Raw genomic sequence first — 16,509 nt, 5'->3', positions numbered from 1 at the left:
TTTCATCTCCTCCTCCTCCTCCTCCTCCTCCTCCCCCCAGGTGTCTCGTGGTGGTCATTAGGGCGAGGGGAAGGTCGATCCAGGTGACAAGAGGAGTGATGAGGCGGCGGCGTGATTACCTGCTTATTACCTTTGTTGTTGTTATTGTTGTTGTTGTTATTATTATTATTATTATTATTATTATTATTATTATTATTATTATTATTATTATTATTATTATTATTATTATTATTATTATTATTATTATTGTTGTTGTTGTTGTTGTTATTACTCTGAATGCTGCATTGTTGTTGTTTTCCAATTGTGTTCATTCTCATTTTTTTTTTGTGCTTTGTTGCTGTTTTCTTTCTGTTGTTGTTGTTGTTGTTACTATCAGCGGCACCACCACCACCTATACTATCCATTCCACAATCATAGCAACGCTACCACAGTAAATCAGAGCTCTCTCCCTCCCCTATCCTTATAACCCCTCTTCTTTCCTCTCCTATCCCTCTTCTCCCTTTCCTATTCCCCTTTCAATCCGTTTCCTTCTATTCTTTCCCTTTCTTTTCACTATTCATCCCATCCCCTTCCTCTACTCTAACATGTCCTTTCCATCCTTGCACTTCCTCTCCTCCCCTTGCCTCTTTTCCTCCTCATCTCCCTTTTCTATTCCTACCTCCTTCCGTGCTCTTCTATTCCTTACTCTTCCCTCTCTTTCAGTCCCATCCCCTTCCTCTGCTCAAATATACCCTTCCCATCCTTCCACTTCCTCCCCTCCCTATCCTCTCTTCCCCTTCCTCTCCCTTTTCTGTTCCTTTCCCCTGCCGTTCCTTCCTTCCTCTCCTCTAACCTACCCTTCCCTTTCCTCCACTCCTCCCATCCTCATCCTCCTCTACTCCTCTCCCTCCCTTCACCCCTGGCGGCAGGTCAAACACTGTCATCGGCGGGTCACGGGCGTGGGTCATTTGGGGTCATTAGAAGACATGACCTGACCCTCGCTCACTCCTCGGCCATGCCTCGGACAGTAGGCACAACAGGGAGGTCACAGAGGGGGTCACCGCGGGGGGCGAAGGGGGGCGGACCCTAGGGACAGCGCTGTGTGGGGGCTGTTCATCGTGGAGAGAGAGAGAGAGAGAGAGAGAGAGAGAGAGAGAGAGAGAGAGAGAGAGAGTTGTCGGGAGCCAGCAACAACAACAATAACAACAATATCAGTAACAAAATTAACAACAAAATCAAAGTAAAAATAACAACAACAACGAAAAACTCCTCATTCATTCATACGTTAGTCCTGATGGTCTGATGTTTTTTTCTGGAGCACTCTTATGTGGCAGAAGATAACCCACCAACTTGCTTTTTAGGAACCCACACTTGGCAGCGGTATAACATCAATCAAGCAAACAGGATCTTAAGCCTTGCGTGCCACCAAGCCGGCCACCAGTTTTAGTCCTCAAGGAAACTGATAAGTGCTTTGCCCTGCACCTTTTATAGTAGTAACGAAAAGAAAACAAGTAGATGGCGTCTCTGTCCTTGACGTGTCACTCACCGTCAACCGTGGTCTGCTGAACCGTCAAACACTACAGAATCTAGTCTGTCTATTCATATATATCTCTCGGGTAGGCTCTGGGGTGCTCCCTTCTCAATGTGTGTGCGGGTCACTTCAGGAGCATACGATCGAGGCACAGCGGAAATTAGACTATGCCCTTGTGTTGACCCTCTCACCCCTCCGCTATCGAATACCTCTTTTCAAGCCTCTTCTTTAGTTTCGTCATTCATCCACAAGTTCTGATTCCTTTTGGAAATGAAATTGGGATTCGTGCACCAAGGGCCAGGCGGCGTGATGGTCAACCCGCTGCGGTGAACATCTTGGTTGTTTCCCTTCAGTGCTTACCGCCATTATTTCGGAGAGTTCTCGCCTCACTAACATACAGATTGACACTTTTGTCCCGCTTTGTATCTCAGCTTGAATCCCTTTCCCTGTGCATCGGCTCATGGAAGAGAGTAGCCCTTCACCCTGGAAGTTATCGCCACACCAACACGCCCATTGCCTGCTTTGTCTTGCTTTGTCCGTGAATCGGCTTATGGAACAAAGTCACCATTCTCTCGGGAAGTTATTATCGTCACACTAACCTACAGATTGCCACTTTCGTTTCGCTTTATACCTCCGTCTGTATCACTTCCTTCCTTTGTATCTTCGCTCGTATCACCTCTCCCGTGAATCGGCTTATCGAAGAAAGTCACCATTCTCTCGGGAAGTTATCATCGCCACACTAACCTACAGATTGCCACTTTTGTCTGGCTTTATACCTCCGTTTGTATCACCTCCTCCCTTTGTATCTTCGCTCTCACCTCTCCCGTGATTCGGCTTATGAGAAAGAGTCTCCATTCTCTCGGGAAGTTACTGGCACACTAACACTCCGATTGCCTGCTTTGTCTCGCTTTATACCTCCGTTTGTATCACCTCCTCCCTTTGTATCTTCGCTCTCACCTCTCCCGTGATTCAGCTTATGAGAAAGTCTCCATTCTCTCGGGAAGTTACTGGCACACTAACACTCCGATTGCCTGCTTTGTCTCGCTTTGTATCTCCGCTCATATCACTTCCTCCGTCAATCGGCTCATGGAAAACAGCCGCCATCCTTTCGGTAAGTTCCCGCCTCACTAACGCACAGATTGACACTTTTGTACCGCTTTGTATCTCCGCTCGTATCATTTCCTCCACGTATCGGCTTACAGTAATCCTCCCCCGCGCGCTCCCTCATTCCAGCGCGCTTGTTTGTTCCTCTCTCCACCTCCATTATGGCCACCCAAACCCCGACACCTTACTATTCTTTCGCGCCCCTCTCTGCTTCTCTATTCTCCGCCGGCACCTACGTCCCACCCCCTCCTTCCCTGCCTCCCTCCTCCCCCGGCCCGCGTCAGTGTCAGCGGCTGTCAGTCTGGATCAGAGGGATTAGTGTGTTAATAAAAAGGCGTCTAATGGAGCGGCCCTAATGTCCCACAAGCATTATTGAAAGGCCGGCCAATGAACAGCGAGCCTCCGTGCTGGTGGTCCTGTGCCGGCGGCGGGGGAGGCGGAGGAGGAGGAGAAGGTGATGATGGTGTTGGTAGCAAAGAAGCAGTGGAGGAGGAACGGGTGGTGGAGGAGAAGGTGGTGAAAGAAAGGGTGGGGTGGAGGTGGAGAGGGTGGTAGTGGTAATGGAGAAGGAGAAAAAGAATGGGGTGGTGATTGTGGAAGAAGAGGTAGTTTAGGAATGGGTTGAGGAGGAGAGAAAAGAGGAGAAAAGAAAGAGAGCGTGGTTATGGTGGAAGAGGAGATGACTTAGGAGGAGGAGGAGGAGGAGGAAAAGTTGGAAAATTTCGTTTAGTCGGCGCAACATCTTTGGTCATATGCCGGAGAGAGACAGAAGGGGGAAGGAATTATAGGAGAAGGGAACAGACCCCAGGCGACGGGACACAACCCCCGATTAATACCTGGTACCCATTCACTGCTGGGTGGACAGGGGCGTAGGGTATCGGAAAAGCTGCCCAAATTTTTCCACTCCGCCCGGGAATCGAACTCAGGCTCTCTCGATTGTGAGCCGAGTGTGCTAACCACTGCACCACGAAGCCCCCAGGAGGAGGAGGAGGAGGAGGAAAATGTGGATATGTTGGGGCATAACCGGACATTTCCAGATATCATTAGAAAGACTAAGGAAAAAATTACGTCACTATTTAATTTGTTTCTCATATTGGAAGATAACAATAAAACTAAACTACACATCTTCATTTTCCTCATTTCAGTTTCCTTCTGTATTTATCTCCTTCCATTATTCTAATTTCCCTCTGCCTCTTTCCTCTTCCCGTTTCTCTTTTTTCCTTCTCTCCTTTCCCTTCTTCCCGTTTCTCTCCCTTCCTCCTCTCCTTTCCCTTCTTTCCGTTTCTCTCCCTCCCTCCGCCTCTTTCCTCTTCCCGTTTCTCTGTTTTCCTTCTCTCCTTTCCCTTCTTCCCGTTTCTCTCCCTTCCTCCTCTCCTTTCCCTTCTTTCCGTTTCTCTCCCTCCCTCCGCCTCTTTCCTCTCCCCGTTTCTCTTTTTTCCTTCTCTCCTTTCCCTTCTTCCCTGTCTCTCCCTTCCTTCTCCTTTCCCCTCTTCCCATTTTTCTCCCTTCCTTCTCCTTTCCCCTCTTCCCATTTCTCTCCCTTCCTTCTCCTTTCCACTCTTCCCCTTTCTCTCCCTTCCTTTACCTTTTCCCTATTCCCCTTTTTCTCCCGTCCTCCTCTCCTTTTCACTCTTCCCCTTTCTCTCCCTTCCTTCTCCTTTCCCCTCTTCCCCTTTCTCTCCCTTCCTTCTCCTTTCCCCTCTTCCCATTTTTCTCCCTTCCTTCTCTCCTTTTCCTTATTCCCCTTTCTCTCCCTGCCTCCTCTCCTTTCCACTCTTCCCCTTTCTCTCCCTTCCTTCTCCTTTCCCCTCTTCCCCTTTCTCTCCCTTCCTTCTCTCCTTTTCCTTATTCCCCTTTCTCTCCCTTTCTCCTCTCCTTTCCACTCTACCTATTTCTCTCCCTTCCTTCTCTCCCTTCCCCTCTTCCCCTTTCTCTCCCTTCCCCTCTTCCCCTTTCTCTCCCTTCTCTCCTTTCCCCTCTTTCCCTTTCTCTCCCTACCTCCTCTCCTTTCCCCTGATCCTCATTCCTCTTCCTTCCTCCTTTCCTTCCCCGTTTCCTCTTTCTTCCCTCCCTTCCTCCCTCCCTCCCCGCCTCGCTTCCGTCGCCTTGTCTCGGAGGATTTATCTACTGATCACTACTTCGGCCCAATTAACCGGGAATTCCCACCAGCTCATTATCTCTTAAAAGGATTAGACGAGGGAAGATTTCGTGTACAAACAGAGCATGGACGTGGAGGCGGCACATTATTATTATTATTATTATTATTATTATTATTATTATTATTATTATTATTATTATTATTATTATTATTATTATTATTATTATTATTGTTCGTATTATTTTTGTTGCTGTTATTTGGAACTGTACTGAAAAAAAAAAGTTGGAAATAATATTCTATGTGGAAGTGTGTGTATGTGTTTGTATGAAAGGAGGGAGGGGGGTGAGTTTGTCTATCTGTTTGTCTGTGTGTCTGTATTCATTTAAATTAAGGGTGAATGTAAGTATATGATCTCGTGTATATGTACGAGATCATGTATTTTTATTTTATTTATTTATTTATTTATTTATTTATTTTTTTTTTTTTTGTGTGTGTGTCAGAGCTAATATTCCAGTCCTTCAGAACGCCTCTCCCCGAACGAGCAAGTCACGGCGGCGAAAGAAAACACGTCGTCACAGTCAGTCACAGTTATGGGGTGTCAAGGCGAGTCGTCCACCCACACCCACCACCCACCCCTTCACCCACTGCCCCCACCACCACCACCCACCACCACAAATTACTGTCCATCCACACCTAACCCAACCACCTCCACCATCCACTGCCCACTACTCCCACCACTTCCCACCCATCCATCCCACCACCTCTCGCCACTGCCCGCCCACACCCACCACTACCACCTCCCATCTACACCAACCACCACCCACTCACTGCCCTTCCACCGGCCTGTCCCCTCCGTCCGTCCCACCCACCTCCACCTACCCACAGCTCACCTCCACTTATCACGCCTATATTCACCTCTCCACTACCATTTCCACCCGTAATGCCCACTCATCCCCCACCTCCACCTGTCCACCGCCCACCCCACTTATTACCCCCATACTTACCTCTCCACTACCATTTTCACCCGTCCTACCCAATCATACTTCCCCTCCTCCATCCACCGTCCCACCTCCACCCTCCAATTTACCTTCTCATCCCACCCATCTCCACTCGCCCGCCCACCTCCACAAATCCACAATCTACCTTCACTCATCCCTTCCACTTCAATCTATCTACTCTCCACTTCCACCCATTATCCAACCATCACACCTAACAGTCTTTCTCCACCCATCTCGGCTACTTATCCCACCCACCACCTCCACCCATCCTTCCCCCCACCACCTATCCACTTCCCTATAGCCTATTTTTACCTATGCTGCACCCATATCCATCTGTCCACTTATACACAGTCCGCTGCACACTCATCCCATCCACCCGCAACCCACATACCCCTCCATGACGCATCCACTCATCCGTCACGCCCACTCGTCACTGAGAGAGATTAAAAAAGACTTACAACTAATTAGACAGATAGACAGACAGACGGATAGAAAGAAACATACAGACAGGCAAAAATTGTCAAGACATGTTTGTTTGATTATTATTGCAACCATTAATAATCTTTGCACACCTGTATCACCACCTTGCTTAACCTGGTAAACATTCAACGTGGACATCGGAATATATTTATGTACTTAGCAACAGAAACGTCAAATACCACCACAGCTGTTAATTTCGTCTCCATCGCTGTCTTCCTTGCCGCCACTACCACTACAACATCATTCACCACTAGACCACCACCACCACCACCACCACCACCTCCAGCGCCAGTCTCCCAATTTCCATTAACGAGATGAAGTTTTTGGCCCATCATTCGGCCCATCATCTCTCGCTTGATCACTGCCCTTCACAGCTCTCCGCCCACCGAGATGTTCCCCTGAGACCTCCTCCTCCTCCTCCTCCTCCTCCTCCTCCTTTTCCTTCTTCTGGTGGTGGTCTCTTGTCCCTCGCTTGTCCATTCCATCACCTTTCTTCCCTCTTTCTTCCTTCCAGCCTTTCTTCCCTGTCTTTCTCCTCCTCCCTCTTCTTCCTCCTTTCTTCCGCTCTCCTCCCTTTTCTCCCTTCATTTTCACTCTTTCCTGTTATTATTCCTCTTTCCTTAACCTTCCTCTTTTCATTTTCGCAATCTTCGTCACGTCCTTCTTCCTTCCTTCCTCCTACTCTTTCCTCCTACTTAATTTCCTCTTCACTTCTCTTTGCTCCTCATTCATTCTCCTTTTCTCGTTTTGTTTTCAATTTTTCATGTTATTTTGCCTCTCCGCTCCTTTCTCTTCCTCTTCCTCTTCCTTTTCACCGTCCTCGTCGCGTCCTTCTATCCTTCTTCTTTCTCTTTGCTCCTGTTTTTCTCTCTCCACTCCTTTCTTCCTCTTCTTCCTCTTCCTTGTCACTGCCCTTCTTTCTTTCATCCTCCTCTTTGCTCCTGTTTTCCTCTCTCCACTCCTTTCTCTTCCTCTTCCTTGTCATCACCCTCCTTTCTCTCATCCTTCTCTTTGCTCCTACCTAATTTTCTCTATTCTCTTTGCTCCTCCTCCCTCCCTCCCTTCCTTCAACTTTTCCTCCCTCCTTCTCTCCCTCCCTTCCTTCCCCTTCCCTCCCTCCTTCTCTCCGCTCCTCCCCTGTCCCTCCTGCCTCCCTCCAAGCCTCCAGGGACGGGATTAATTACGCGGTCACCGAGATTGAGACGACGCGCGGCAGTAGGTGGGCGCCCCTGACACACACACACACACACAAACACACACACACACACACACACACACACACACACACACACACACACGCACACACACACGCACACACACACACAAATAAACACTGTAATCGCCTTAATCTAGAAAACGTGTACATGTCAGGGGGTACTGAAGCAGCGCCCACCGCCACCGCCCGCGCCCCGCCCCCTGCTGCCCATCACCGCGGCCATCACACTCCTTAATCCCGCTAATCCCCTCTCCACGTCCCTCAGCCACAGACAAATTAATCCCCCCTGTGGCTCCTCGTGACACTAATCCCTGCCCTTGAGGAGGAAGAGAAATAGGGGGAGGAGGAAGAGTGGGAGGGGCAGGAGAGGGAAGGGGAGGAGTAAGCTGAGATTGGACGCATTCTGAGTATAAACAAAGGGAAGGGAGATGGGAAGGAGATTTCAATGATACAATCGAGAGGCTTTGAATCCGGCGTCACCTGCCCTTAATGGGATTTGCAGAGGTCGTGGGCACGGTGCGGCGGGCATGTCATTTCCCCGGGCTTAGTAAACTACACTTCACACATCGCGAGGGCGGGAATTTAATTCTTTACAGTTTTAGTAATTCCGCCAAATTTAATCCTCTCCGTCCCAAGAACTCTTTAAATCCTTTTTTCATATATAGTTTGCTACTTTTTATTCTTATCGACACCATAGAAATATATTCATGGCGGATTTCGGTTCCGGATATACTGAAAATTATTTAGGTATATTTGGACCTTTTAAGCAGATTGCCACTAGTACAGAAATGTCTACAACAACTATGTACATATATTATTATTTACATTCTTTTTCTTCTTCTTCTTCTTTCTTCTTCTTCTTCTTCTTCTTCTTCTTCTTCTTCTTATTATTATTATTATTATTATTATTATTATTATTATTATTATTATTATTATTATTATTATTATTATTATTATTATTATTATTATTATTATTATTATTATTATTATTATTATTATTATTATTATTATTATTATTATTATTATTATTATTATTATTATTATTATTATTATCATCATCATCATCATCATCATCATCATCATCATATCATCATCATCATCATCATCATCATCATTGTCTTCTTTATCGTTATTATCATTACCTTAATTATTTTTAATTTCCTAATTATTATCTTTTTCTTCAGCTTTAATCTTCATCATCATCATCATATTTTTCTTCTTCCTTTTCTACTTTATCATTATCATCATCATCATCATCATCATCATCATGCATCATCATCATTTCCTAGCGATCACTTCTTAACGACCTTGTTAAAATCGTTTACAACGTGAGCCTAAACTGCGTCCCTTTTCACGGAACTCTACACACCTCCCTCCTCTGGCCACCCTAGGACCACAGATAAACACACGACACTGCTGCAAGACGCCAAGGTGACAGAGAAGGAAGGAAGAGAATGGGGAAAGAAAGGGAGAAGGGAGAAAAATAAGACCGTAAAATTGATGGCGGAGTTAACTTCCGGTTGGATAAGCTCTAAAAAAAAGAACATGAAAAAAAAATTGGAAAAAAAAAAATCTTGAGTGGTTAGAAGAAGCGTAGACTCCTTGGCTTGCTGCACCCATTTTTCTCCTCTTCCTCCTCCTCCTCATCTTCCTCTTCCTCGTCTCTTCCTATGTTTCCTTCGTTCCCTCTTTCCCGTAGTAAAATCACCTTCCTTCCCGTTCTCCTCCTCGTAAGCTCTGTCGTTCCCTTTCTCAGGCTCGAACGCCTTTCCGGAGTCCTTGTCAGCGAAACTCTCTCTTTTCCCTCCTCCTCCTCCTCCCTCCTAGATTCTTCTCCACCTTCTCTATTCGTCTCCACTGTGGCAGAAAAAAATAAATAAACATAGCTGCAGTAAGAAGAAAACTAGGTACATAGGAAAAAAACGGGGGGAGAGAGAAGAGGAAGGAAAATATGAGGAAAAACAGATACAAAGGAAAAAGAGGAAGAGGGGATAAAGGAAAATATGAAGAAAACCAATACAGAAGAAGACGAGGAATAAAGAAAAAGGAAATTCTGAAAGTGTGGAAGTTAGAGATAGACAGATAAAAGGAAAAATAGGAGAGGGAGGAAAAAAATATGGAGGAAACTACATAGATACGGAGAGAGAGAAGGAAGAAGAGAGGGAGGAAAATAAGAAAATGACGGGGAGGAAAACTACATACCGAGAACGAGAAGGAGGAAGAGGAAAATATGAAAAAAAGTGGAGGAAACGAAATATACAGAGAGAGGGAGGGAAAGGAGGAAGAGAGGGAGGAAAATATAAAAAAAAGGACATGAGGGGGGTGGGGGGAAGGGGCAGAAGGATCAACAAGAGGAAGGAAGAGGCGAGGGTTGGTTGGGCGGTTGGCTGACATTAATTCCACCTTATGACACTTTTTTTCTGACGAAGGGACGAAGGCGTGGCGAGGGAGGTGTGTGTGTGTGTGTGTGTGTGTGTGTGTGTGTGTGTGTGTGTGTGTGTGTGTGTGTGTGTGAGACAGACAGACAAATAGGCAGGACGCTTCTTGATCTTGTAATATTCTGTCCATTCTCCTTCATTTGATATCTCCTTTTCTTTATCTTAGTTTCCTGTCCATGTTTCCTATCTGTCTGTCTGTTAACCTGTTTTCTAGTGCTCTGTCTATGTTCCTTCGTGTATTTTTTTGTCTGCCTGTCTTCCTCTATTACCTCTGTGTATGTTCGTTCATGTAAACATCTATGTGGCTGTGTTCCTCTTCTATAGTCTTCTGTCTACATTTCCTCATTTGATCTGTCTGTCTGCCTGTCTTCATCTTCTTCTGTATGTTTCTTCATCTGCTCCTCTGTCTGTCTGTATTAATCTTTTAGTGTTCTGTCTATGTTCCTTCGGTGTATTTCTCTTTCCTATCTATGTATGTTTCTCCATCTGTTTCTCCATCTGTCTGTGTTCCCTCGCGTGTTGTTGTCATGGCTTAGTCCTGCAGGAATGTCGCTGGACGGCCGCCCACCCAGAGCTTGCTGCCTGGCGGGTGGCGTGTGGCGGAGTGCGAGAGTGATTTTGTCTGCATGAACCCTATCCGTCACTGTGTGTGTGTTTGTGTGTGTGTGTGTGTGTGTGTGTGTGTGTGTGTGTGACAGTGAGCATGTCTGTTACGTTACGAGTGTAGTGGAGTCGTGATCAGGGAGTGGCATACAGCGTGCACGAGTTTTGGGCTGAATGAGTTGCATGGGAGAGTCACCTTGCACCGGAGTGAATGAGAGTCTGACCCATTCATGCCAGCAGCCTCCCTACTCCACGCCCTCCTGGAATGGCTCTCGTAAACCTGGTTCTTGCACTATAAAACTCTTCGGCGGTCATTATGGTCATTACGGCCAGAAATTGCCTGTGGTGAATCGTTAAAGCCGTCACCAAAATAATTTTCTTACCATACATGTTTATGCGAGATTTTTTTCTTCTTACACAAGCGTTTGTCCAGCCCTTCCTGCTACTGTTGTGTGTTTTTTTGTAGTGGTTGTTTATAAAGTTATGTAGATAGATATATGGATGAGATAGGTAGATGGGTAGATAGAGAGCTGGATACATCGATAAATAGATAGATCAATGGATAGGTGAATATTGGTTCCAAACATACGACATTTCAAAATTATTAGTCGGGATTTTCATGGATTAAAAGTAATTTCATGTTATTCCAAATAATCGTGCGTTTCCTGGTGCTGTAATCATTCCGTTACCATATTATATAATCATTCCAAAGATCGGGCCTATGTTATTCAAAGCAGGGATGCTGTCCGGTACACGTAAAAGTAAATTAAAACTTTAGAAAATAATATGAAGTTTGGCATAAGTATGAACCAAGGAGGTTTGGTATGAACCACTAAACCCCACTTAATACCGTCATCTATCTGTAGTACATGCTTGCCAATCATATGCACCGCTCGAATTAGCAATCATCTCTTTATTGAACTGAGGCATAAAAATGGAGTACGGTAAAATAGATAATGGTAAATCGTTTATAGTCTTTGGTCGTATAGAGTCGTGTACATGCTTGGATAAGACGGGAGGCTTGAGTTGACTTACTAATGGTGTTGGATTCCCCTTGTATCGACTCCCAAGAACTAAAAGATAGATTTCTGTGTTTTTAGTGTTCTTGTTCTCTTACATCGGCGTAGATGTTCACAGTAACGTTTCTTCGGATATAATAATTATCAAGGTTATCTGCTGTTTATGGGTTCTCTCAAGGCATATAAAACAAACGTATACAAGGACAAATAGAGAGGAAAGGATGGAAGAAATAAAGAGTAGCAAGCACACACCAATGTCCTTATTTAGTCATCCGTGTTGGGTCCGTGTTCGTGAATGCAAAGGGACACGTACGAGGCAAAGGTGAAGGGACAGGTAGAGGAAGGGCGGACGAAGGTGCTCGCCAGGTATACATGCAGAAGATAAGGTGTCATTGTCGGGGTTGCCGTTATCTGCTGTAGTGGTCTTTGTTCTCGCTGCTGTTGATTAGTGGCTGGGTTGTTGCTGTTGCCCATTTCCTGTTAGTTATTTTCTTCCTTTTTAAATAAACTCCATGTATGTGATTTTTTTTATTAATTATTTCTACCTATCTTTTTCTTTTCAGTTTTCTTTTCAGCTCATATTTTTATTAATGCATCTTTTCTTCCCTCAATTTTCCTTCTCTTTCCCTGCTTTTATTTTTCTTCTAATTATATATTTTCTTTTATTCTTACTTTATCTCCTTATTCTTTTACCTTCCATTATTCATTTAGTTTTTTATTATTTTTTTTACTCTTTCTCAAACTCTCAAACTCTACAAATTCTCAAACATTTCGGGGCACACACACCTACATTTGGTAAGGCCTTCGTAGAGGTTGTGAATACTTCCATGGGTAGTTTATAGTAACCCTAAGGATAGTCAGACTTCACCATGAAAGTGAAAACACTCTTGAGAACCCGACTAATCTCCTCTGAGGCCTTTGGAGGTGTTTCTTATGAGAGCCGAAAGCGTCTGAGAACATGGGCCTTGATTTGATCAGTGCACTTCGGTTTCCTCCACTGCCTCCTTATTCTATTGAGTATCGTTTTGAAGGCTTCTATTTCTTTTCTTGTCTTGTTTCTTGTACCATAAAAAGCAGAAAGATAATGTGACGTCTTGAGTGTGCCATACCGCCTCTTCGCCGCCCACCGCCTGAGCCTAACGTGATAGCGTGACACTCTGGCACACAAAGCCCCGCACACCCTGCCTATTAACGGGCCATAGGACACCTCGAAGCGATCACGCCCTCTGTGAAATGCGCCGCTACGCCTGTCAATGGACGAATCTGATTTAAGCGCCAACTTGTAGTACGTGTTTGTGAGTTAGTATTAGCGAGGATGTTCACTCCACCTCTCCTCCTCCTCCTCCTCCTACCTCTCTTCTTCCTTTTCCTCGTCCTGGTCTTCATCTTTCTTCTCCTCCTGAGTGTTTCTGAGTGTACGAGTTTCATTGCGTTTATGTAGATTTTTATATTCGGTCTTTCTATCTATTTAGTCATGCCTTTGTTTCTTTCCGTTTTTTTTTTTTTGTCCCTCGTTACTTCATTCACTATTGTTTTCTCTTTTCCTATTTCTGTTTTCCTCTAATTATGTTTTTTCCTTATTTTAGTTTTCTTTCTCTTTTCTTTATTTACTATTTTTTTGTTTTCTTTCTCCTTTTCTGTCTCTCCGTCTCTCTTTCATTTATTCGTATTTCTTCCTCCACATCTTCTTCCTCCTCCTCATCATCATCACTCTCGACTTCCTCATTCCTCTCTTCTATTTTCCCTGCATCCGTAGAAAAAAAGTTTAAATATGCAAAAAAACAAGTATTCCATCATTGTTGCTGAGCCTGTATTGCATGACTGTTGGGTGGTGTGTGTGTGTGTGTGTGTGTGTGTGTGTGTGTGTGTGTGTAAGATTTTTTGTGAGGATATAGCGTGATTTGTGTGTGTATTTGACCGTAATTGCATGTATTTTTTATTTCTTTGTTCACGCGATTGTATTTTTTTTGTGTGTGCGTGTGTGAGTGCGCGCGTGCATGCTGGTTGAGTAGGATGAAGGTGTGTGGTATTAATGTTTTACAAGACTCTAACATATCCTGAGTGTGTGTTTTTCGATGATGAAGTAAACCTGTGAAGCATTATTATATACCTGTCTTAATCAAAGCCGCCGATGTTAATCCTTAGGTGCAACAAATATCCTGACCCTTTTTTTTGCATCTTCTGGAGTTGATTTTTTCTAGGTTCGTTGTCCGCTTGTTGATCATTGAATATTTTAGTGTTTTCTGTTTCCTTTTCTTTTCTCTGTATTTTCTTGTGGGTTTTGTTAGTATGTGGCGGTCAATTGTTCATTCTTTTAATTTATTGTTTTCTCTTGTTTTTCTGTTTTTAGTTGTATAACTTTTGCATTCCTCTGTGTAGGTGAATCATATGACGGTCACTTTTTTGTAATCCACACAAAAACTAAAGGGAGAGATTATTTAATAAGGTCCTTTTATACTATTTTGTTTATCGTTATTTTATCAACTTTCATATTATCCGTCTGAGGTGAGTGAATAATGTTTTTGTTTTTGTTGTGTATTGTTTTCTTCTCATTTCTACCTTCAATTGCGGTGGACGGATTAAGGGTATTTTTCCGTTTTCTTATTGTCATTTTTTCGGCCTCATGTTCGTAATAGTGTAAAGTTAGTGGAGGAGTGTCGAGGCCTCCTGCTTATAAGGCTCAGGATGAGGAATTTTGATGAGACAGTAAGTAGTGACCCACGTGGCGCTGATGAAAAGGACAGGGTCAGTATTCTCACATAAACTATTTCCAAAGGCTGAAAAGGAGGTTAATCGGGTTCTAATAAGTGTCTTTTCACGTTCATGATATTGAAGAATGAGCAAACGACCCTTGGAAATGCCCAAAACTTCTATGAAAGTCTCGTCAAATGTGTGTGTTTGGGCGTCGAAGTGTTTAAGAACATGGGCCCAGACTTTATGTAGACGAGGAGAAATTTGAGTGAGGCGGTAAGTAGTAATCCACATGGCGCTGGTGAAGAGGGGACTTGAGGCAAAGAGAGAGATTTGCGTGAGGCTGTAAATAGTGATCCACGTAACCCTCTTGAAGGGGGCGGACTTGAACTTTGCGTGAGGCAGTTAGTTGTGATCCACGTAACGCTCGTGAAGGGAACGGACTTGAGGCTCAGGGAGAGAACTTTGCGTGAGGCAGTAAGATAGTTATCCACGTAACGCTCGTGAAGGGAACGGACTTGAGGCTCAGGGAGAGAACTTTGCGTGAGGCAGTAAGATAGTTGTCCACGTAACGCTCGTGAAGGGAACGGACTTGAGGCTCAGGGAGAGAACTTTGCGTGAGGCAGAAGTAGTGATCCACGTATCGCTGCTGAAGGCGAATGACGATCCCTTTGATAGTGTCTGATGACTGGTTGATTAACTATTTTTTGTACCTGTTTGTAAGCTTATTTATTGGTACTTTTATTGATATTATAGTGTGAATATAAAGCAGCAAACACCTCAAACTTCTCTGTACACAGTCTGGTTCTAACGCTTTCTTGAACTATCGTCGTCACACACACACACACTCACACAAAACACACCACTTAGAGCAACTTTCTTGTCTTAAAAACTTATGAACGCAATTTTTTGTTTTTCATATCCACGTATTTACATCTTCGGAACACCAGAGATAATATTGAACTGTCCCCATTTCATTATAGATAAAACAATCACTCATTAATAACTTCGCCAATGAAACTTTAAATCTTCTATATTTGAACATGGCCTTATATAAGTGTATTAAAGAATAAGGTTTAAGTTTTGTTTAGGTTCTCTATGTTATTCTCGTTTCTGTGTGGTCTGCGTGGACTTTATTCCGCGTGGGTCTGTTTTAGTTCATTTTCATATAAAAGGTCTGGTGTAATATGTTCCTCCTGCATATATTTAATGGACCTATTTTATCTGATTGGTCCAATTTTGCCCGTCTCATTTTCTGTCTGTTTTTTATTTCTTCCATTTCTTCCTTGTCTGCTTGAGTCTGCTGTGTCTTTTTTCATTTCTTGCTTTTTTTGAGTCTGTTTCAGCCCCCTTGTTCCTGCCAGTCCTCCCGAGGTTCTCCTTCCCACATGCTCGAAATGGCTCCCCTGAAGTCCCCCAGAGTGGGTCACTTTCTCCGTGGTCCGCCGCGGCGCCCCAACACACACACAAACACGGCACCTTACGACAGCCCGGGAAATATCTCACAGCCGTTCTGACAGGCGCCGGTCGTCCATTTAAGAAAAGTTCCTCATAGTGGAAAATATATGGTTTTCGAGGAAAACTTATATTTTTACATAAGGAAATTGTAATCTGATTTTAGCGAGAGATCGTATATTAGGTCAAGAAAGATTAAAGGTTAAATAGTAAAATACAGTAACAAAGGAATTACATGAATAAATTGTGTTCATATCCATAGTCCTTCGAGCGGCAGGAATGTGGCGGCGCGGCGGGCTGCCCCCCCACGTCGATGGCGAGTGTGTCCGCCCGTGGCCCCGCCCCGCCCATCACCGCCCCGACGACCTGGCCAACCAGCACGCGGGGCCTCGCCTTCAAAGACGCCGCTGGCGCCGCCCACCAATAGGCTGGCGGCCGGTGGGCGGGGCTCGGCAAGCCAAAAAGTGGTGGGTCCAGTGTATCGCCTTGTAGTTTGACACCTGAGTTTGTGGGTGGCGTAGCCCTTCGAAGGCCTCGTGGGCAGTGCCAGGCTCGTTGACGTTGACGGGTCACCAGGTGTTGTTCCTCGGAAGTGCTCGCTCACACGTCCCGGCGGAGGGAGTTTTGTGTCTCCGCAGCGCAAGGAGTCACCGCTGCAGCCATGACCATCCGTCCCATCTTCTCAGGATACCCGTTCCAGGGTGAGTCTTGGACTGTCTTGCGCCGCGGCTTCGGACGCCTGAGCCTTGTGTTATGGTCCCAATTTCTCATCCTTGCCCACCTCTTTAGTTTTCCAATTAATAACAACCATTCACACAGCTGGTTTCTTCTCTCCTTCTTCCAAACATACGATTCGGACGATGGAGACTTGAAACTAAACCCCTTACTTCTCTCCGT

General features: G+C 44.8%; 1 protein-coding gene across 6 annotated transcripts in view; it reads left to right on the top strand.

Annotated features, from left to right (window-relative positions):
- Positions 1-16,509, top strand: part of LOC126982600 (protein gooseberry-neuro-like) — a 58,551-nt gene that overhangs the window by 18,091 nt on the left and 23,951 nt on the right. For 2 of the 6 annotated variants that reach the window (XM_050834782.1, XM_050834781.1), the window contains exon 1: positions 15,859-16,313. The exons of the other annotated variants lie outside the window; for them this stretch is intronic. In XM_050834782.1, the coding sequence (XP_050690739.1) occupies positions 16,274-16,313 (40 nt within the window). In that variant the 5' untranslated portion in view covers positions 15,859-16,273. Of the gene's footprint in view, positions 1-15,858; positions 16,314-16,509 lie in introns of those variants that run through there. 6 annotated transcript variants of the gene reach the window in all.

The sequence above is a fragment of the Eriocheir sinensis genome, chromosome 51 (assembly GCF_024679095.1).
Source record: "Eriocheir sinensis breed Jianghai 21 chromosome 51, ASM2467909v1, whole genome shotgun sequence".
Lineage (NCBI taxonomy): Eukaryota > Metazoa > Arthropoda > Malacostraca > Decapoda > Varunidae > Eriocheir > Eriocheir sinensis.
Note: the sequence above shows the minus strand (reverse complement) of the source record. Positions and strands in the feature narration are given on the sequence as shown.